General features: G+C 34.6%; 1 protein-coding gene across 29 annotated transcripts in view; it reads left to right on the forward strand.

Moving 5' to 3' along the window:
- ADGRL3 (adhesion G protein-coupled receptor L3) overlaps positions 1-24841 on the forward strand; it is a 744191-nt gene that overhangs the window by 493224 nt on the left and 226126 nt on the right. For all 29 annotated transcript variants that reach the window (XM_081060173.1, XM_081060156.1, XM_081060146.1 and 26 more), the window contains one exon: positions 24595-24675. In XM_081060173.1, the coding sequence (XP_080916299.1) occupies positions 24595-24675 (81 nt within the window). The remainder of the gene's footprint in view (positions 1-24594; positions 24676-24841) is intronic.

Here is a 24841-nt window from a genome sequence, read left to right on the forward strand (position 1 = left end):
GAAGTATGTCTTTCCTTTAAGTATTTGGAGTCTGAAAAGCAGAACTATGGGTCTAGCCTCCTAATATCACTTGCCTATTCTCTTGCAACAACTAATTTAATTTCCAGTCTCAGTATACTCCTCTCCACCCTCATTTCCACACTCAGTCTGTTGTCCACGCAGCTAACAAAGTTCAAAACAATAATTTAAATAATATAGTTTATTTTCTTTATAGTTTATTACTCCCTATTGCTGTGATGATAAACACTATGAAACCTATCAGGAGAAATACGACCTCAACATATAGTATAGTCTGCAGCATAAACAATGTGTAGCCATAATTTCACCTCAATGTATACTGTGGATGAGAATGCATTTTATATATTTAATTTCTAAAAAAGAAATAGTAATTTAAACTTAAGTAAAAAAAAAAAAGATTTTAAATACATTGGAAAACTGGAAAAGGTAGAATAAATTCTTAATACGTATATAATGACCAGCACATTGAATCATGGGAAATGTGTTTTACAAAAAAGTATGCTAGTTGCCATCTCCGTGATACTATAGCCCACTTTGCGTATATAGTCATAGTTGATAAGATTATATTGCCCTAAATCCCAGGTAGATTCGTATTCATTTTTGTAGTTACGAAAGTCTTAAACATGTGACCTAGTTTAACTGACAGTCCTTACACAAAATATTATTTAGCCATTTTGTCTACTTATAAATTGACTTACCAGTGTAGGGGGTGGGGGGCGAGCATTGTCACCCAAGCATTTGCCAAGGGGTCATTTTATCCTTACAAGTAAGTATGTAAATGGATGAATTACTACAGCATGCTATTCTTAGTATTTTTTCCTACTGTGAGAGTTTATACCCTTGTGATGTCCGATATTAGCATTTTCAAAACAGGAAGGAAATTTCTGCTTTAATGCTTTCTGAACAGACCAAATCAATTGGTTTTTAAACCAATTAATCTGTAAACAGAACACCTGTTTCTTCCTAAATAATGAATGTGATGTTTTCCCATGAATTCAGTTTGATAATGCTAATCTGAATAACCATGATTCATTTCTAGTTGTCTGTTTCTTTCAATTTGAAACAAATAAAAGCTCCCTGTTATTGAGGTTCCTGGAAGGGAAAGACGAGTGAATGCTCACTTGCCTGTGGAGATAGTCTTAGTGAAGAGGGACAGATGTGCTTGGAGATGATTAACTGATTTAAAGAATAGGGTAGCAGAGTTTTAAGAGGCACTTGCTCATTTGTAAGTCCAGAGCCTAAATGAGGTAAAGCATTAGGTGATGGCTCCTTCAGTTTTTTTCTCATGTTTTCTTGTGAACTAATTACCATTTTAGGCTCAGATCTTAACTGCAAATTTTCTAAAGAAAGTCACTTACTGCCATTGCAATTACTCACACATGAATGACTTCTTACCTCTTAATATCTTCATGCCTAAGCAGCTCAAAAAATTTCTATGCAGTAAAGGCATTTTACATGAATAGTTTTATGTCAGGCCACTGAGGATAAATTAAAAAGCTGCTCATTGGCTCTTTCTGTGTGGCATATAAAAACAATAATAGTTGTTTTCTAAAAAATGAAAAAATATGTTTTGAGATCAGTCTGGATTTAAAATGGAGCAGATTACGAATGATTAGAGAGAAACTACTGATTAGTATTCTTAAGTTTTATTCTTTTGAGTTCATATATGACCTTAACAAAATCATTTGAACACATCTCCATTTAACTACGGCTACAGAGTACATATATTATGAACATTTTAAAAATAAATAAATACACACACACACACACACACACACAAAGAAAATGAGTCACTTTTCCAGCTTATCAACTACCATTTGCAAATGAATACTTTTCAGCTATTCACATTAAGTATGTTTATAAAGAAAAAGAGTCTCTTTCTAAGCTTATAAACTACCCTTTTCAAAAGAAATATTCAAATATCCATGGGGGCTTCCACTGTTTCTTAGAAGTGTGTCATGTTCAGAGAGAAACCCAAAGGAACTACTACTTTCTGTAAAGGATCATTTTTTATTTTACTCCCTAAACAGTTCTGCAACCATGTTGGAAAATACAACCATAATCTGATTCTGCTTACTTTCCTATCTCATCTCCCACTTCTTACTCCTTGCAGTTTGCACCCCAACACAGCGCACTGTTGTGGTCTCTTGTGCTATTTCATGCCTATGAACCTGGGCACCTGCTGCTATCGTGATGCTCCCTCCGTCTCGCGGGAGGCAAACTCCTCTGCACCTTTTAAAATTGCGATGATGATATAATTTATTGTTCAAACTGAGACACTTGAGAAGAAAAGGTGAGCCAACCAAACAGAAAATCTGAAAATAGGTGTCAACAAGGCTTATGGTGACATTACTTGAAACCCAGCTGGAGCTTATCTCTTCTATGATGGTTTCCCTCAAAACAGGGATGCTTGTTTCCTATTTTTATTGCGGTTGTACCTCTGTTATGGTACTTGACATATTATAAGCTCATTTTTGGGGCACATGCCTGTTTCTCCTATTAGGATGAGATATTTTAGGGCAGGTTCTATGCCAGAATCATTTTGATTCCTTATTATACTTTCTAAATAGGGAGACTCAGTTTTCTTCCACCTCAACGTATCTGAGGGACTTTGATTTAGAGTCCTCTCATCAGTATCCGTGTCTCTTTACTAGAGTAATTCTTGGTGGAGGTGGAAAGTCTGTCTCTCTGGTCTGAAGATAAAGAGATCAGAAAGGAAACTGAAGTCACAGCTCTTAGGAAATTTAAAAATGCCCCAAAGGTGATCTGAGGAGACTGGGCTAGAGAATCACTGGCTTAACACATTATTTGTATTTAATAAATATATGTTGGTGAATTAATAAAAGAGATGCTTGTTCTAATAATACTTGATTATTATGACTTTACTGATTTCTCCTTTACCTGTATTTTTAATGCTAAATCTAAATGCCTCTCTTTTTCTTGTGTTTGTTGGTTTAGTTTTTATATAATATTGTTAGTTATTTACCAGATGCGATTTGAACTTTTTCCTTAAAATAGTTTAAATATTAATGGATCTCATTCTAACAATGTAGAAACAGGTTTCAAAAACAAAAACAAATGGGGAAAAAAGCATTTTGCACTCCTTCATATTTTGGGTTTCTAATTGCACAATATGATTTTGTGGTTGAGTTGTTTTCGCCTTTTATTTAGAATTGTTTAAAGTTCAGCATTTACAACCTTCACTTTTCTCTCAAGCTGGTTTTAACTCTCCTTCTCAAAAACAGCACCCCTTCGCTTTCCCAAGGAATTAAAGGGATTTCTCAAGAGCCCTTACCTTATTTTCTTTACATGACTGATTCAAATGAAATTTGGTGACACTTTCCTTCTTTCAGTTCTTTGATAGCTTTGTATCCATGGAGTAGTTAAGCAAGGTAAATTTATAACATAAGAAAATCAGAGTTTTGGCTAGAACTGTAGTGTCTAAGAAGGGTATTCAGACTTTATGGTACATGACTAATGTATCATTTGTTTAATTTTAGGCCCATATGGAAGTTAAGTATCCTACAAAAACATCTTTAGTATTAATTTGGTGGTCTTATTTTCTCTGAAATTGCCACAGATGTGTGACAGTGTATGTGGGGGAAGAAAAAGCAAACACACATAATTTAAACTGAGAATTAGTTTCCTCATCAGTTAAATAGGGATAACTCCAATGACTATCTAATTGATTTGTTGTGAGGACAAAAAGGAGATTATATAATACTTAACAGACAATTTAGCACAGAATTAAATATTCAACAAATATCATTAACATTTTAATTTTCTCCTTATTTTTTTATAATAGTTTATCTTTATACAAACCAATCGATAGACCAAGAAAGACTGCATGCTTAACCAAATATTCCTGCTATTTGGGAGAGGGGACACCCAAAACACATATTCCTATTTAGATTAAACTTAATCATCATGTCTATGAATTCTCAGTTTTTAATGGGTGGATTAATTTTTTCTTTCATGTTCAGCTTGCATATCAGGAGCCATGTCATTATAAATGTTAAATAATGAATGTATTATCATGCTGGTTACCTATTTTGTTTTAATGTTCACCTCTAGTGGATTTGCTTTGTTATTTCCGAAAAAGTCACTGGAGCACCCATCTGTTAATACTGGAAGGTGTAGCCTAGCCTTCTATTAATCTGTCAAGTGGAAGAGTTAGGGTGATCAAACCATGCTTAGAGAACATATCTCAATCTTTGTTATTCACCCTTTGCTTTATTATCACCTTTGCAACTTATAGACAAGTGAGAAGCATGTATTTTCTGAAGCAATTGAGTCCCACTCGTGTGTTTTACTGATTACTAATAACATAGCAAGAGGGACAATCAACAATTACTAGGTTCAAAAACTTCTCAGAGCTAAATCATACCAAATCACATTGGAAATGTGTATCACTTCTGAATCCTGTAGTTATGCGACTATGCCTTATGATAAAATTGAGCAAACAGTAGTTACACACAAAGCAGCACCCACAATACTTTGTGTGTGTGTGTGTGTGTGTGTTTGTGTGTTTATGTGTTTATGTGTATATACGTGCATGAATGGAAATCTTTGATATGGCACTCATTCCCATAAAATGCAGCTGCATGAAACAAAATGATCTAAACTATTTTTGCCAAAAAATTCCTGGCAAAGATAATATCATACATCCGCCCCTGCCTTATTTAGCATATTTCTTTAAACAGGAAAAGATGAGACTTGTTGGAAGTTTCTTTCTAATGACTTTAGAATAGCAGATATTTCCACATCAGCAGTTAAATTTGGCACAAGAAGAATTACTGCTTCCTTTACTGTGACATTTAGATGAAGACTTAGAAGGTTAGTAGCAAGAATAATAACTACAATTATGCCAAATCCTCTGCTTAGTATATTTCAAATATCAGCTCCTTCAATATTCGCAGTAATTCAAAGACAAGAATCAGCATACTTTTTCTCTAAAGGACCAGATAGTAAATATTTTAGGTTTTGTGGGCTGCGTATAGTTCTGTTAGTGGGTCTAGTAGTCCTTCTCCTCCTTCTTTTCTCCTTCTCTTTGTACTTCTTTTGCTGCTTCTTTAACCTTTTAAAAACAGAGAAACAATCCTTAGATCACGGACTATGCAAAACCAGGGCATGGGCCAGATTTGGCCTGTGGTCCATCATTGGCTGACCCCTGCTCTCTGACATAGGTATTGCTATCCCTTTGTTACAGATGGGGAAGTGGAACCTCCAAGAGGCCAACCTACTTGTCCAGTGTTCCTTGGTTAAAGACAGTGCTTTGATACTCAGCTAGGAATATCATCTCTAAATATCATCTCCTCGTCACCACGCTGAAATACCCCATGGCTCAGAAGGGATTTGATTAACTGTGCTGGTATTGTCTCATTTGTGTCAGAGGAAACACATGTGAGAGGGTGATGATGCACACAATGATGATGACAGTAGTTCAATATTCAGGTGCTTACTATGTGGCAGGCACTTGGCTTCACATATCTCTTTCTTGTTGTTTACACCTTTGCCACAATCCTGGGAAATGGGATAGTGATTGTTTATTTTTTACAGATGAAGAAACTGACACTAAGAGATTAATATACCCACGTGTACCAAGTCCATCAGTGATACAACTGTATTTAGTACACACCAGTCTTCTGTCCTTAAAACCTGTTCTTAGCCATAGCATCACATTTCCTCCCCTCTGTGGCTCATGAGGTCTGGATATTTGACTTGGATTAGAATGAGTGAAGCCCATCTCAACTCAACCTGTTTGGCAAAAACTAACCTTCTTAACTACCCAGTAACAGGAAGCAAGAGAAAAACAGGAAATGTGTGTGCGCACGTGTGTGCACACGTGCACTATTTCCCTAGTGAGTACAGTTGAGGCAGAATCTGAGCTATCAGCATGGGACTCAGCAGAAATGACTGCTGTTGTTTTGGAATACCGAGTGACACTGTGAACACAGAAAACTTGGCGAAACCTGTTAGCTAATTATTTTCGTGGATCTGCTTTAAGGATTCATTCTTGTCTGAACCATCTTTTGGGCGCTTCTTGATAAGAAGCAGAGTGACATTTGAGTACAGATACTATCCATAAAGTTCCCAATCTGAACTGAGATAGCTAAATGCACTTGCAGTCAGAAAAAGTTATTATCTGGCCATCAATGTATTGGAAATACTTGGCTCAGAGCTGGGATGATGGTAGCAGAGGTTCAAGGTAGAACTAAGAACCTTCATGTTGTTTTCATTAATATACCAAAATCAAGAACTCCTGGAATTATTGTAAAATATAACCCAAGATACTTGTTCAGACAATTTTATGTGGCAGTCATTTTATGTGATTGTCTAACAATGTAACTTCTTTTAAAGGGTTATCATGAACGGCTTGGTATGGATGGAACTCCTCTAATGCCTTCTCAATATTAGAGCCATCAAGTAGGCCATCAATCATAATTCTAAGAAGGATTTCATGAAAAGGATCTTTCTATGCATATAGTGTTTTCAAGATAATGTGATGACAAATTTCTTGAATAACAAATCAAGTTTTTCTTTTAAAAATATGCTTTATAGCAAATAAGTCAAATTGCCTTTTTGTAGCGAGCTTTACTTCATCAGCCAGTTCTGGTACTTTTCTCTTCCTTTGTATCTGGTTTGTATAGATGAGTCTGTTGTACACAGTTAACTGTGCAATTGGATCAGATTGAAAATGTAGTTAAGAAGGTCTGCAAGCCTCAAACCTTCCATGGAGTTAATACAGTATCACCTCAGACATTCTTTGGCAGATGATTGAGCCCCTTAGTATTCAACATCACTTTCCTAGTTTTGCACCTGTAGGTAAGACCTCATGCCCTGCTGCACAATGAACTACTTAAGAACTAGCTTATTTTTAGAAATGAGATTAGTGATTGATACTTGGGAAAGCCATTACTAAATTGGAGGCTATGGATAGTGACTTTTGGAAGGTTTGTGTGATTATATTTATTTTGAGATAACATTTCTGTGACTATCAAAAATTTGGAACCTCAAGACTATTGGAGTATGCCATTAGCACCTGATGTGAAATACTGATGATAAGTAACAATTTACGGACATTATAACATAACTTTCATCTCATGAAAGTTACGTGTTGGATAGTAGAATAAAGTGAAAAAACAAAACAGCATCACTTTATTGAAATCATTTTTTCTTGCTACGTGTGGAATTTTGAACTACCACATTCTAAATTCTGTGGCAGTGAAAAACAAAAAGAAAGAAAAAAATATGATGCTTCATGATATAAGGGATCGATTGCTCCTCCTATATGAAAGAACAATACAATAACAAGTCTAACTTTCCTATATAAGTAACAGGTACTCATAGTATGATTTATTAAGGGTCTTTTCTGATGCCTACTGTTTCTAAAAAGCATTATCAAGATATAACAGTATTTCAGACATTTTCTATTTTGACATAATTAATTTCCAGAAATGAATATGTTCCTTAATGGTTTAATGACTTCATATTCTATGAATAAATGTAAAATAATATGAGGGTTTTTCCCTCACTAACATATGAATTGATGTAGCAAGTTTCTCTAATTTTTATTTGTAGACATGGCTATCTACATTTTCTAAGGTGTCTCCCCTTCATTGCTAATTAATAAGCACTTTAAGGACATTGATGATAAGTAATTTTAAAAGAATCATATTAGCCCTCCAAATATCCCCATTCAAAAAGTAATATATTCAGATGTGTTAGTTGAGTTATATGTGGCTGAGTTAATTAAATTGAAACCATGTTACTAAATTTTTGAATGGCCTAGGGGGAAAAAAGCTGAGGTGATTAACTTCCTTTTATAGTGTGCACTTATTAAAGGAAGAAAATACTTCTGTTTCCCAGATATGCATGCATATATCTATGCCTGCATATACAGTATTAATCAAGATGCATTTGTTTTGAAGTATGTAAAGCCCAACTCAAATTAGCTAAAGCTAAAAGAAGGAATTGAGTGTCTCAGATACCTGCCATCTAAAGAGTGAGGCTTGCCCCAGACCTAAAAAGGAGGTGTTCATATTCTGTGGTCAAGGCTCTATCATACTAAACTCTGCTTGCTTCTGACTAGCTCCCTTTTCAGATGCACCTCTTCCACAGGGCAACAGAATAACCACAGGCTTCTTCAAGCCTATATTTTTCATAAAGCTCAGATTCTCATAGAAGAAGCATCCCTATTAGTACAAGCAAGTTCTAGGGAAGAATTTGATTGTGTCTTCTGATATATTTGAGTGACCAAACCTGGGTGATGAACTTACCTTTCAGATTTTTAGAGGATACTGGAGAGGGTCAGCCCTACCCAACGTAATTAAACTAAGTAGTTTGAGTAGTAAATGCTACATGCATCCTGAAATAAAGGGATGTTGAAAAAGAAAATAGACACATAATTCTCTATGACAAAAAATCTAAATTTACACTAGTAGAGGTATTTTATTTGTTATAAACATGGAGTCATATTTATTGTTTCATTGCTGTTTCACCAAATATAAATCTTAAAATATTTTATGAATAAGAGTTAACACTTTAGTCTCACTTAAGGCAAGCTGAAGTATCTCTTTTCAGATACTGTTTCCTTGAAGTCTGAAGGAAAAGTAAATAAGATTGTAGTATGCAAAATTTTCACAAAAGTAAAGATATCATAGGAGCCAAGAGATTGATTTAATCATATATTAAGTTGCAATGAAGAAATAGAATGGCATTTTTAGAAATATGAAAATATTTCTATCTAAGAGAAAAACATAAAATTACCCACTAATATGGCATAACTACAAAAACTATATTATGTTAAAATTGAATACATAGTATCTTAAAATCAAACTATATTGTTTATAACTTTTTCAATTTGTGACAATTTTTGCCTTTTATAGATAACTAATATAAATGGCTAGTACCTACAAATTATGCTAATAGTGCTTCCTATTCTTTTAATGTACAGCTGAATTCTAACTTTTTCAAATTCCTTTGATTAAGACTTGCAAACATAAAAGTAGGATAAGTCTGTCAAAAATGAACAATTTGCACAGAGAGTTCAGATTTTTCAGCTGAGAGCACTTTAGCACACAGAGGGGAGTTGTCAAAATTTCACTACAGGCAATTTCATTCTATACAATGATATATTTCAGAGTTTATTGAAAAGAATTAGGTGGTAAAATTCACTGTCATCATCCTGGGAAAATATCCCTATGCTTTTATTTCTCTATGTGCCAATCTGGTCTTATTATGCTTGGGTCATTCTGATTCCACTTTTGTAAGCCTATGCATTCAGTACCTTTGCATGAAATTTTCTCATTTCATATCTTTGGGGGAATATATTGATCTCTGTCAATTAGTTGAACATGCTGGCAGGACCTGCTGGGCTGTCTTCTTGAGATATCCTCTCGCAGATCACAAGAATTGATGAAAAGGAAGGAGAAATTCTGATCTATTTGTGGGGAAAATAAGTATCTTCCTGTCTTTCTTTAAAAGAACAGTTCATATCAAACTATATATATATATATATATATATATATATATATTGCACACACATATATGTGTGTATATATATTTATATGTGTATATATATAGAGATGTGTATATATAGATACACATATATAAACACACGTATATATGTGTTTGTATATATATATGTGTATATGTGTATATGTGTGTGTGTATATACGTATACATATATATACACACATATATATGTGTATATATATATATATATATATGTATATGTATACGTATATATATCCTCTGGTTCTTTATTATGTTGTCTAACTATTATTGTTATACATTTAAAAAACTTCTTTGCACACTGTGCCTATAATGAATATATTTGAATTTTTCTACTCTTCCCTGAAGTTAGTTGAGGTGCATTTAGTTTACTATGATTCCGGTATCCAGAAGTCTCATTCTAATTGTCCTATAGATCTGCCTTATCTGACATTAACTGACTCTGCAGCTGAGAGGAAAAATGCCTCATGGGTATCATTTGAAAGTAATGCATGATGAGTAGCTTTTATTTTGAGATGCGTGTTGTCATACTGCTCTGTTGATAACATTCACTCAAATCCAGACTGATACTTCTCACATCCTGGACCTTTCCCTGGGGATGGGGACTAAGGAGGAGGTGTTAGCATTTCTTGCTATCCACCTATGAACCTTGTTTCAGGTACCTTTAACATGCTTTACCATTCTTCTTTCTAGTTAGTGTTACCAGATGTTTTCTGATCTATCAGCAGGGAGAAGAAGAAAATTTAACATGTGTTTCTTAGCATGCTAGGATAGCCTTTGAAGCAGAACTTTAAAAACAGAGGCACAGCAGGCTAGCTTCCTGGCTCTGTATTCTAGGGACCAAACCTCTTTGTTGTGAGCACCCTGGTGTATATTTTCCCCTTGCTCCTTCTTCCTGTGGTTCTAGAAGCAAATTTTCACCTGCTACTTATCCTTTGAAGTAATTCTCATATCATTTTTCAGGCATTATAACCCTTTCTCCTGAACATAATTTCATTCTTTCCTTTATGACATCAACTATTTTAAGTTCTGTTAAATACAGATTAAATAATAGAAGTGTAGTGCCAATTTATTGAAGTTTTTCAGTTTATCATAATGATGTAATTGCCACCTACTTGATAATTATATTATTTGGGGAAAATAAAATTTGTAAGTGTACAACAGAAGACTATTTTTTTAAAGATCTAATTTTCCTAAATGCATTGCGTTAAATTCTGTATTTGGGGAACTGGTATCTGTTTGGCTTTTCAACAATCCCATGAATGTTTTCTGCTAAAAATGAACAGGCTGAGAGAGTTAACATAGTTACCAAATTTGTAACATTTCTCAATTAAACAAAATTAGTTACACTGTGGATTTGTTTCTATTTTTGAAAAAATTCTCCCAGAGTTTTACTATTTGCCCTGTTTATGATTAGAAGTTTAACAATTTTAACATTTGTCTTAATTATTTTTTATATCATTAATATGAATTTTCACCAGAAATTCATTGAGTTCTTACAATGTCTGAGACTTTTGAGCGAGTCCTAGGATGACTAAGAAAACATAGAATCTGTAGTGTTATGCTCCCAACCCTCAGGGAGTCTTATATCTGAATTTTCCTTCGTAAAGTCTCCACTAAATGTTTTAATTTAGATTTCCAAATAAGGCAGATTAGAGAAGTAAAAGAATGTTTTGGTCTCATTATTTATAAAACTATAGCAAATGTTAAAACAAGTTAAGCAATCCTAGAGTTATTTGAGGTTTGCCAAGGTTTGTGTATGTATGTGACTATAAATATAAATATAGACACAGATATATAGATATAGATATAGATGTAGAAATACATACTTGCTGATCACATCTTTCCAAGTAGTACCCAATTTATGGAGAAAAACATTTTTAAGTATTTTACACATTTTCATAACAGAAAAAATGAGTATTCCGTCAATTTTACCCTTTTGTTTTCTTGGATTTTGGTATCTAGACTGCATGTTGAAGAAGGTTAAATAATTGATATCTTTCTTTTTAACATTAAGTTTTGATAGGTACACTGAATTATAGAAATATTTATACAAGAAATTCCATAGAGTATGCCCTTTATATAATTTTTGCCATAAATCAAATATCATGGAAAACACCTCCTCTTTTTTTTTTTCTCTTCAAAAGCACTTTAGAATCAGATGAATAATGTTTCCAAGTATCACAAGTGAATTAGGAGAGTGTACATGACAACTTCAGTCTTACAGGTCAAAGCATCCCCTTTGTGCTCATTCCTCTGCTGGACTTTCCTGAGTCACCCAAGGGGATTTTACTTCTCAATTGTCAAGGTTATTTTTGTCTTTCTTATAGACAAAAAATAATAAGTGTTTATTGAACACCCACTATGAATCACCACATGTTTATTGGGGTCCCTTTATCTAAGCAAAGGGAATTCCCAATTGAAGCCCATAATTTTATATCTCTGATTATAATTTCCAAGAGTTGACAGTTCACTGGTTTATTTCCAGCACCTGGTATGAGTGACATAGTAGCCTCTTATTAAATATTGTCCTAATGAATAAATGAGTACTTGAGGGAATTAATGAAAGCCCATTTACAGTTCCTTTGTATCTCTTTTGCCATCATTTTAGTTGAAGAGTTACTCTGTCTTTGCAAGCTCTAGGATCAATAACTGGTAGAAAACTAAAATTAGATAATTCATTGCAATTATTTTAGAATGACTCATTCTCGAACAGTCCTCAAGAGGGTCATATCTATCTACTTCATTATCACTATCCTGCACAGAATAACTGTTAAGTTATTTAAACGCCATGAAATATTTGAATATTTATAAGAAATGCACACCATAGCAATGAACTAACCCAAAATTAAATATTTATCAAAGGGGTAGGAAAGGTGAAGAAACTCACATTTAATGAACCTTAATTCTGTACAAGACATTAATAATTATTATGTCACTATTAGTTTCATTCTCACAGTAAATCTGTGACTTATATAATTTGAAAAAAGTGGATTGGCTCTAAATCTTATTTCTGGACAAAACTTTTTTGTTCCCCCTGTATGGTAGCCTTCCTAGCCCTATTTTGTTAGCCAACCAAGTTGCTACTTTTTCTATCATGAAAATAAAAATATAAAGAAAAAAAGTAATGGGCTGAATTGGTGGAGTACAGAGGATTTTTAGGGCAGAGAAAGTGCTCTGTATAATACCATAACAATGGGCATATCTCATTATATACTGTCCAAACCCATAAAATATACAAAAGCAAGAGTGAGCCCCAATACTATGGTGATTATGATGTGTCGATGTAGGTTCATCAGTTGTAACAAATGTACCTGTTTGATGAGGGACATTGATAACGGCTATACATGTATGGGGGCAGGGGATATATGGGAAATCTCTGTACTTTCCCTCTTAATTTTGCTGTAAATGTGATACTGCTATACAAAATAAAGTCACATATACATATATCTTGATATGTGTGTGTATATATTTAAAGATAAAGAGACCAAGTAGTATAGAGGAAAGAACACATAACTAGGAATTGTTATGAGTGCCTCTGCCCTTAACTAGAGAGTGATCTTAGGTGTGTCTTGTATCTTGTCTGGGCCTATTTACTCCTCCTAAATTCCAGACGTTGGACTAGATGATTTCTAAAGAAACCACTCCATCTCTGATAGTTTGTTTTGTCTAATTAAACCAACTCACTCTGTATAGTTGTGTTTTATGCTTATCATTTAGTTGCAATCATCAAGTCATTATATTGTCTTGTGAAATATTCTCCTATCTCTGATTAAAAGAAAGTCATGTTATAGGTACAATTGGTGACATTTTAGAATGTGGTACATTCTTAATATTGGAATACAGGGGTCTATGTTTATTATGAAGGTATGGTTAGGAAGTTGAAGGTCTAAATTACCTTTTGGAAGAGGCTTAACAAAATGAAGAATATCCGGATATTTTAATATGGCAACAATTCAAATAAATAAATATCTGTGTGTGTGTGTGTGTGTGTGTGAGAGAGAGAGAGAGAGAGAGAGAGAGAGAGAGAGAGAGAGAGAGACAGAGACAGAGAGAGAGAGACGGGGATAGGGGTCATAGAATAACTCCAGAAAGATATGCCAGGTACCAGAATGACAGATTGCCTGTGGAGGTCACCAGGTTGGTTAGATGCTGTCATCCCAGCTGAATGTGTACCATGTGCATGTATTAGGTATTCAAATAATTAGTAGATTTAATAACAACAGGATTTTTTTCAGAATTGAATTGAATACCAGTTATTAAGTTGTGTATTAGTTTTCTGTCAGTTACGTAGCATGTTATCACAAACTTAGAGGTTTAAATATTTCAAACTTGTTATCTTACGTTTCTCTAAAGCAAAAGTTGCACATGGTCTCACCAGGCTAAACTCCGTTCTTTATATAAAGTTTGGGATTTTTGTCTTCTCTAGCTTCTAGAAGCAGCCCCCAATCCTTGGTTCTCCTCCTTCCTTCATCTTGCTCATGTTACATCACTCTGAAGGACTCTTCTGCTTCCCTTTTTAGCTTTTAAGAATCACAGACAATAGTTTAGTGGTTACCAGAGGGTAAAGGGGGTGGCGGGAGGGAGATGAGGGTTAGGGGGATCAAATATATGGTGATGGAAGGAGAACTGACTCTGGGTGGTGAACACACAATGGGATTTATAGATGATGTAATACAGAATTGTACACCTGAAATCTATGTAATTTCACTAACAATTGTCACCTCAATAAATTAAAAAAAGATAGAATTTCTGTGATCAGATAGGATAATCTCCCCCTTCAACCTTGATCACCTCTGCAGATTCCCTTCTGCCATGTGAGAACATATTCACCATTCTGGGGATTAGGAAGTGGGCATCTTTGGGGAATCATTCATCTAAATATTTGAGATTTAATTCCTCAGTCAGACTTGTTCTGGCAGAAAAGATGTTAGGAACATCTTCTTGTATGTCCTATTCTAATTGACCAACTAGAATTATTGACCCCTGTGTTCATTCTAATGTTACATGATTATGTTTGCCTATGTTACACAAATTTTGACTTTTGTAATCTAGCTTTTCACAGCTCCCTACCCTGAGCACTCACACCCTTACTGGAACAGACCTGCATATTTGTTGCTTCAATAGTAAAGTATTTTCTTCTCACTCAGTGCCACATTTGGGCTCCTTACAATGATGATAAAGAATAGTAAAGATATGAGTGTTTGTGAAGTTTGTGTGGGGGGGAGGTCCATGTCAAAGGTCCTTATCTGAGCCTTTAGAAATCAGAATCATTCAAGGAGATCTATATTACTGAACCCTAAAACTTTTTAAGGCCTCCATTAAAATAAAAAAAAACAATGCTAGGAAAGGGCTAATATATTTAACCTCTTGTTAAGCAGAAGGTAATGTTTTACTCATTGTCTGAGAAAAGTGATTTTACAATCTTGATCATCCTATGATTTAGTCTTTTAGTAATATAAACACTTCATTTTAGGGAGCTTGGAAGCGAGAACTAAAAATGTCTAATGTTTCAGAAATTATGGTATATTTGCCTTCTTTCCCCACTCTTGTGGGTATATTTATAGGCGTGGGGGCCATGAGCATAAATAACTGGTCTCTGGATTTTGAATCCTAATTCCCATACACACTATTGTGTACCCTTTGAAAATACACCTAACCTTATGGAGCTTTAGTTACTTTATTTTTTTTAATGGGAAACAGTGTTTTCCTCACATGGTGCTTCTTAATATTAAAAAATAACCATTTTTATTAATCTGATCTTAGTTTCCTAATGTGTTCATTCCTATTTATATTTGAAGGATTGTTTACAAACTAGAAATTCAGGAAGGTAAGTGCTTGATTTCTTTCTCTTTTCCTATATTTTTTCTAGTTTCTTGTAATGCTTGCTATGATAGGTTTTTGAGACTTTTTGGAATTATTTTGAAGCGATGCTTACAAAATTCAGTGTTTGTCTTTTAACTACCAAGTCTATGTTTCATGCTTGGGAAAGAAAGAAAAACACGGTTTTATAAATCTCCCTCTATATTTGTGAGAACCTGAAATTCTTTATAAATATAAAGCATTCCTCAGTCCAACACAATTTCAACACAAGGACCCGTGTGATATTTTGCAAGCTGAAAAATGTCTTTCAGACTCGTTGATATCTTCCTGACAATTGCTTTATCAATTTTACATTATATTAATTTTTCATAATATGTCTTTTAAATTTTATGTATTACAATGGTATTATAGTTACTTTTTAAAGAAGTCTTATATTTTGCAGATACATACTCAAATAATTTACTGATGAAATTATATGATGTCTGGGATTTTCTTCCACATATTCTGGAATGGGGGAGGAGGCATGGGTGGAGGGAGATGAAACAATATACATCCTTAATTTATCATTGATGAAGTTGGATGATAGGCATGTGTAGGGATGGAAAGCTTTCCCTTCTTCCTGTCTAGGTTCTCTGGCTGGTGTAGTAATCCAGTTGACATTAGACAGATTAACAGTTCTAAAACAAATTTGATGTTTTATGTACAGGGGCCCCTTAAAAATATGAGCAGGAAGCCTTTATACCTGTTAGACAAAGAAACCACACATTTGTGAAGAATTGACAAGACATAGGGGTTTGGGCTTAGGTAGTGAATAAATAATGGGTTTGTTTATTCAGCTTTCTGGGCCCTGAATCCCCTGTATTTGGTGATAAGGATGACTTCTACCCTCCTGGTACAGGGCATGTACGTTTCCCATGAGAGGTTTAGTTCCTGATTTTAGTGGGACAAAGAAGGGTCAGATAATTCTTTTTGCACCTTGCTCTTTTTTAAGTAACTTTAATTCAAAATAATCAATAGGCCAAAGTGGCGTATTTTGGGACGGTATATTCTGTTCTTCCCGTGGATTCTTTAGCCTTTCCTTTTTTGTACAGTTTTGAATTTTTAAATTATTATTTTTTTAATTGTAGTTTTGCTCACCCTCAAGTTGTGGTGCCCTGACCCCTGTTCCTCTTACTCATCTGATCTGTAGTCATCCACTTACAGTGTTCCTTCTGTGCCCCACGCGTGCCATAGCCTTTCACGGGACTACCACTTGCCATTTCCTCAGTGTCAGCATCCTCCTGTGCTGTTCTTTCCTCGCGTCCCTCACCTCAGCTGGGTGCTATCATCGTGCTCGCCTCTATCATCTCCATCCAGATCATGTCATACTCCACTATAATTGCTTAATCTGGCATTGCTCAATGGAAGATTATATTGTCCTATTTGTATGGTTTTGTTAATAATGGTCACAGAGTGGGAGGGGCTACTGAAGAAATATTTGCTGAATGAAATACACACACACAAAAATAAAATAAGAAAGTTACCATTGCTTCATATCACTCTGTCTATTTTTGTGTGTGTGGTAAGTCATATCCACTGGGCAGGAGCCCATCAGTGACCTTTGCTTCTCCATCAATGACTTTATATCCTCAATAAATCAAGCATGTAGTTGTTTCTCAGCTACTGAATATTTTACTAACTTCACTGAAAATACGTGTGAGTAATATGATGTAGGGGGAAAGGAAACCGGAGTGAAAGATAGGTATCAAATTGGCAACTTGACAACTCCTTTCTTTGATGATTACTTTTGATTGGTGTTTACATCTTCACCTGAAAGCTGACTTTATAAATGGCAGATGGTTATAGTCAGAGTGGGATTTGAAGACAAAAAGGCAAGCTGTTATAAATGCTAGGTACACCCAATTTTCCGTCAGCATAAACACCACGTTGACCTCTGGTATTTTTTATCAATAGTTGAGATTATTTTCAACAAGGAAATACACTTTTTTACTTTTATTTTTGAGGCAGGGGTAGCTACTTTTAAAGTATTAGAAAAACTTAGAAAAAATCCATATGCCATTCTTAAATGTAGTTTAATATAGGTTCCCACATTCCACATGGAATCATTATTGTAGTAGAGCAGAGAAGTGTGGAGATGTTACTTGCAATCATCCTAAAGATTGTAAAAGGAAAATGACATTATTAAAAACCCCAGGAGCAAAAATGTGAGATCTATTTTATTGTTTTTAAAGGAGGGGAAGTGTCATATCTCTAGAGGAAATAATCAAGATCAGAAGTTGAAATTCTAAAGCAAACAAACAAAACAGAGACATAAAATCTGCCTGGAGGGATGCAAACTATTAAACTTGTTTACAGTATATATAAAAAATGAAGAACATTTGGGTTGAAAAATTGTGTAACTGGAGAAACCAATGGGAACTTGAGGATAGTAAAATCTGTTTTTACTTCATGAAGAAAGTTGTATGCATATCTTTGTATTTTATTTATGTGTTCTTTAGTCATTGGTCACTTTATTAAATGTCAATGACTATGTAAATTTGAAATAAATATGTTAGTGTCACGCAGGGGACCCTGCTTGCTGCGCCATTTGTCGTGTGGGGTGTCCGGCAGGGTCTCTGCTCCGGCTCCCCACATAAGAACACAGGATATGGTGAGGCCAAAAAGGAACACCCACGGAGCCATAGATAGGGGAGTCAAACGACTATAGTCTCACTGGAGGCTGGGTTCACATGACGAGCGACATGCTGTCCACTTTGCTGCCAACTGACCGAATCTCCTTGACTCTCCTTGACTCTCCTTGACTCTCCTCCTTTACTCTCCTCCTTCACTCTCCTCCTTCACTCTCCTCCTTCACTCTCCTCCTTCACTCTCCTCCTTCACTCTCCTCCTTCACTCTCCTCCTGCACTCTCCTCCTTCACTCTCCTCCTTCACTCTCCTCCTTCACTCTCCTCGGCTCCCCTCCGTAGCCACGGCAGTTATATCAGTGGCCAATGGCTCAATGGCTACAGCTGACGGCCATCTACTATCCAAGCCAGCACCTCTCCACATGAGGCCGAGAGCCTGGAAACTGCTCTCTGGGGCTCTGTCCCCACAGTTAGGAAAAGCATCTAATACCAGCACATTTTGTTCTTTTATTCTTAGTTATTAAAATTAAATTTGGGCCCTTATGTATACTTTTAACTTTCAAGTTTCCTATAAAAGTCAGATTTTCTTCTCTTGAACTGTTCAAATGCAGTTCATAGAATGTAAGTTAGGCCTTTTTTTGATAACTGTATTTAAGAGTACAATCTGTGCCCCTTCCCCCAATCTAGATCCCCTTTAGTCTGTTCTAATTTGTTTCCATTGCCCTTGGCATCTGGCACAGATGATACTATTGATGTATTTATTGTGTTAATTGCTTACTCACTGCCGCCCCCGAATAAGGGTGTGGGTCATCCTTCATTTTGTTGGTGTGTGATGTATTCCAACCATCTAGAAAGGAACCTGTCACGTATGTATTAGGCATTCAAGTAATACTAATTGATGAATTAATAAATGAAATAATTTATAATAACAATAATAATAATAATAATAATAATAATGATAATAGCTAAAAATTCTTAGTACTTTACTACTGTGTTTCCCCGAAAATAAGATCTAGCCAGACCATCAGCTCTAATGTGTCTTTTGGAGCAAAAATTAATATGAGATCCATATTATATTATGCCCGGTATTATATTATATTACATTACATTACATTATACCCGGTCTTATAGTAAAATAAGACTGGGTCATATATTATTTTTTTTACAGGAGAGAAAGAGAGAAAGAAAAGACTTGCTGGTCCAAGTCTTTTCTATATTTGAACTTTAGTAGAAATTGCATATGATTCCTCAATGAAATGGAAATTGAATGAAAGTTGAAAAAGAGATAGCAGATAGAAAAATGGCTTTTCCAAAATCCATAATGGCCTTTGGGTGTTTGCTCTAGTGCTGAGCTGTATTGACCAGCAGCTCCCTTATGATTCCAACATCTTTGGGATACCTGGCACTGGACAGTCTACATAGATCATTTATTTTTCTCCTTCTTCTCTCTCAATGCGGACTAACTATGTAACTTCTTACCCACACTCTCTGTTTTATCTTTATATATTCTCTTGAGGAGATCGTTCCTTTCCCAGATTTCACAATCATCTTAGTATTAATTATGTCAAAATATGATCAGCCCTGATTTAACTACATTATCACCTGAAAATAAAATATTCGTGATGTTGGAACCTTCATGCACTCCTAATGAAAAGGAAAATGGTATAGCTTCTTTGGAAAACAGACTGACAGTTTCTCAAAAGTTTACACATAGAGTTACTACATGACTCAGATATTCCACTGTTGGATATATGTATACACCAGGGGTGCCAAAAAAAAATGTATACAAGTGGATACTTTGGTCAATGTTGCTCTAGTAGTAAGTAGTTTGCCATAATCAGAAGTGTCTGGATGCTGATGGTAACCACTTTGAGCACCTCTTGTGATTGCAGAAGTCAAACGTGACTTGTATTCATCTTTTGTTATCAGTATATATTGAGTATTACAATTTTAATACAGTTTTCCTTCCTTAAAATGTGTATACAAGTTTTTGGCACCGTGTGTGTGTGTGTGTGTGTGTGTGTGTTCTAGAAAAATAAAGACATATATTGACACAAAAAATAGTATATTAAGGTTCAGGGAAGCATTTTGCAAAATAGTAAAAAAGTGGAAATGATCTCAAATATCCAGCAACTGATGAAAGATACATAAAATGTGGCAAGTATGTACTGAGGAATACTATTTGTCAACAAAAGGGAATAAAGTACTGATTCATGGTGCCACATGTATGAGCTTCGAAATATTATATTGAGTGAAGGTAACTGATCACAAACAAGTATGTATTTGTATAATTCCATTTATATGAAATATCCAGAATAGGTAAATCTATAGAGATGGGAAATAGATGAGTGGTTGCCTAGAGCTGGGGTGGATTGGGAGGAAGTGGCAAGTGACTACTGATGAGCTTTGGATTTTGTGTGTGTGTGTGTGTGTGTGTGTGTGTGTGTGCGTGTGTGTGTGTGTGTGTGTGTGTGTGTGTGTGGTGATGAAAACTGGCTCACATTGATTGTGGTGGTTGCACAAATCTATAATTATGCTAGAAACCATTTAATTCTGAGCTTGAAATGGGTGAATTTTATATGTAAATTATATATCAATGTAAATAAATAACATATATATATGTATATATATATATATATATACACACACACACATACATACACACATAAATACATATATGGCATCGCAATGAAAATGTATCATTTACCTAGACTAAAAATTAAATAAAAACTGATCTATACGCTACCCAACCATTTCCTTATTGCCATTGTGATTTTGGATCCTTTAGCAAAACCAAGAAGCTTTTGTTTTTCTCTTCCTTTATAATTCTTTGAAATTCTTTTATAAATCTATCATTAAGCATTGTTTCTTCTTTGTAAGTACTTTGGTGGAACTTGAAGTAAAATGTCAGTACCAGGAAACTCTATGCCCTAAATTGCATTCATAAAATCAATCTTTAAAATTCAAATGCTGCAGCACAAAAGTATTAAATACAAAGTATATAAAATAATTCTTACCCTGAACATGAGAGTATATAGGTGAATCTTACCCTGGAAGTACATTTCATATAATAAATAAAGATCACAGAAAATATAGCTAATGTTATTCTCAGTGTATCTAGCACTAAGTAGCTAGGAAGGTCAAAGTTAATATCTAATAATTCCAACAGTAACCATCAAAAAAGTTCAATGAAATTTATCAAGAAAATTAAAAATTTCTTTCTGGCATGGTGAAGCTAGCACACAAACAATGAAACATTCTTATAACCAAAATATAGAAAACTTCAAAAATGAGTAATTCCTATTTATTAAAAAGCAATTCAAACACAGATTCATTCAAAAACATGAAGGCAAAATATTTTAAATATTCTCCAAATTAATTTATAGAATTAATGTTTTTCTAGTCAAAAATCTCTATGATTTTTTTGCTTTTATATTCAGAAAAAAATGAAATGAAATTCAAGAGGAAAAATAAGCAGATATATATCTTTTGAATTTGGAAAAATAAGAGCAAACATAGAAGCAGTAATCACATATTTGGATATACAAACCTTTTGTAAGACAGTAGATCTTGGTGGAAAATGTGATGAATGAGAACAGATATGTTTCCTCAGAGTATTCTTGTCAAATCTTTAAAAATAATATGTGTTTGCCGTGCTTTAATCTCCCTAAGGTCTTTTTGAACGGATTACAATTTTGTTGACCATTATTCACCATAAAGTCTAAGAGAAATATTTATGGAACTTATTATTTTAACTGGAGTTTAGTTTATTACTATTATTTTGTGGTAATTCTTAATGGGGGGAGAGGTGGAACTTTGAGAGTCACTGTTTTATTTTGTTCTGTTTTTTTCAAACTGTATTTTTTTCTCCCCATGTTTCTTGATGAAGAGCGATTACTTTACTGAGAATCATTGCCTTAATTAAGCACAGATTAAAATAGGTTTTATTACCTTTTATGCGTTTTTGTGGAAATAAATGTGTGAGTACCACTGATCTAAAGTAAAGTGGAAATCTTTTTTTAAGAATAATGCAGTCAATAAACTCCATAATTTGTAGTGTTTATTCTGTAGATCAGAAATCTCAGCCACCTTACTGAAATCCATTACTGCATTTTGACCTTCCCTGAGGCTTAGAGTTTCAGTCAGTTCCTACCCTGGTGGCTTTCCCTGCCACATCTCACCCTGCAGTTTGCTAGCTTTCTCCTTGGACAGAGAATGATTATTATGGCAAACCAAGTTCAAGGCTTGACTGTCAATAATCCCTGTCCCATTCTACTGGCTCTTTGATATTCCCATTCCCTTTAGGGACGTACTTGTATACGCTGTGATCTCCTACTGCCTACAGTATCCTCATTGAGCATTCTTGAATGACATGCTTATCTCAAGACCAGAGGCAAATGTGGCATTTACAAGGACTCTGTTACACCCTGAATGCAAGGCTGGTAGTTCCAAAAGCAGCACTTGTCAGAGTGTAATCACTAAAATCTATACTTTTTTTTTTTTCAGGTTTAGTATACTGAGAACTTTGAGAAAAATATTATGATATAGATGAAAACACTAGATTTGGAGTCAAAATGCCACTGACCTTGCTATTTATTAGCTTCATGTGTTTGAGCCAGTTGCTTAATCTGCACTACCTGTTTCTTTGATTTAAAAATCTGTATATATTAACATGGTACCTACCATTAAATCTTCAGAGTGATGTTGGTTGTATTAAAGGAGACGATGTACTATGAGTGCATGGCCTTTACATTATTCGTGGTGAAAGCCATGTTCCTTGATTAGACATGAAATCAATATTTTATGTACTGAGGTTATTCTGAACCAATACAAAGTGAAAGATTCTTATTTTCACTTACATGATCAATAAAATTTCAAGCCAATCCCAATCCATTTGTAATGACATGGGACCTTAAAAACAAAAATGTTTCTGCAACCAAATATGCAACACAGCTAAAAACATCAGGTGTTTTTATAATTAAAATACTCTGAAGTTTTTAATAAGCGATATTACACATGGACTGCTAACAGTGCACAATCACTATCTTATTCCCTTTATAATAGTGCATTTAGTATTCCACTGAAACATGACCAGTGAATCCACAATATTCTTAGTTACCATTATGAGGGGCTGTGTATATTACAGCTGCTTCACTGTGACTGCTGTTAGCTAGAAAAATGCTGGGAGCAACAGCAGCTACTAGCAACAGGGAGTCATATTAATTATTTGAAATGTGCCTCATAAGAGGAATCAGCAGAGTTTATTGCAAGTCGAATATTACTTGAAACGGGAAGGTTACTCTAACTGTTATCATAATCTATGTATCATTAACTTTCCTTGTTTAGGAAAAGAGATTAACAGCCCTATAAATTGGTATAGTAAATGTGTAAAATATAACTGTATACTCCCATTGTAAGAGGAAGGTGGTGGGTCCTCCACCTCCACAGAAAACTTTATAGAAAGTAGCTTTAGAAATTGAACTGACTCTGTAATGATGCTTTCTTGCCTTAAAATCCTAATTGCTTACTGTATCATCAGGATACAAACTATAGCTGCTTTGAGCATTAGATGATTCTTTTGTTTTTTAAGCTAGCAATTTTTTCAGTCAGCATCTTAGCCTTCAAGTCAGCTTTAATACTTTACTCATAAGACGGGAAGTATTTCACAAATATGTATGTATTGCTTTGTAAGGACTAGAGAATGAATTCATTTATCTGCTTTTTATGTTGTGTTTACTTATTGCTTTTCCATCACATACAATAAGCAGGTAAGAGTAGTTTTCTATTCAAATGATGTAAGTAAATCAAACAAAAATAAAAGTTAATCAGGGATATAAAATTATCTACATAAGTGCTACTCAAACTGTTGTCTGACATGGATTCCAGTCTGTAGCCTATTTCTTACTGACCTGCAATGAATGAGTTCAGGAATTGAGAGTGTGGTATATGAACCAAAAACAACAAAAGAACAAGACAAACAACTGAGAAACAAAAACTCATAGACACAGACAATAGTTTAGTGGTTACCAGAGGATAAGTGGGGAGGTGGGGGGAGAAAGATGAGGGTAAAGGGGATCAAATATATGGTGATGGAAGGAGAACTGACTCTGGGTGGTGAGCACACCATGGGATTTATAGATGATGTAATACAGAATTGTACACCTAGAATCTATGTAACTTTACTAACAATTGTCCCCCTAATCAACTTTAATAAAAAAAAAAAAAGAAAAGAAAAGAAACACAGCAAATTGATGAAGTACTTAAAACCTAACACTTAAAAATTGGTCATGGCATTTGGTATGACTTTGGTTTTAGTTTTCCCTTCACTTTTCCTGTAAATCATTTTAAGTGTACTTTTTAAAGTGTCACTCCACAATAAAATTCTAATTTAACGACAACACCCTCTCCCGCAGACAGTAAGAATATTCAATTGGTTGATGTTTGGATGACAGATAACGTTTCTGTGTTTGGCTAGATCTGTCTACACACTGTAATGGCTATTAATTCATTGTGGTGAGAGATAATGTGACATCCTAAAACAAACAAAAAATAAAAAATAAATACTAGGACATAACTACAATGTCTTTCTAACATTTATTTTTGGGTCCGCAGGGCAGGCACACCATGGACAGGTATCTCACATCTCTCCACCAATTCACCTTGACTCTGAGCTAGAAAGACCCCCTGTTAAAGGTGAGTTGTTATTTTCTTTTTTTGTTGTTAATGTAAAGAAAAAGGAGCTCTATTCATTCTTTGATGAAGGCAATTAATTAAATTAAAGATGGTTGTAAATGTGTGTTTTAAAATGCAGTGCTGTTTAAAAAGCAGGGGGAAATAGTATGTAAGACATCTGATGAGA

This window comes from Rhinolophus hipposideros (assembly GCF_964194185.1).
Source record: "Rhinolophus hipposideros genome assembly, chromosome: 1".
NCBI classification, from domain to species: Eukaryota; Metazoa; Chordata; class Mammalia; order Chiroptera; family Rhinolophidae; genus Rhinolophus; species Rhinolophus hipposideros.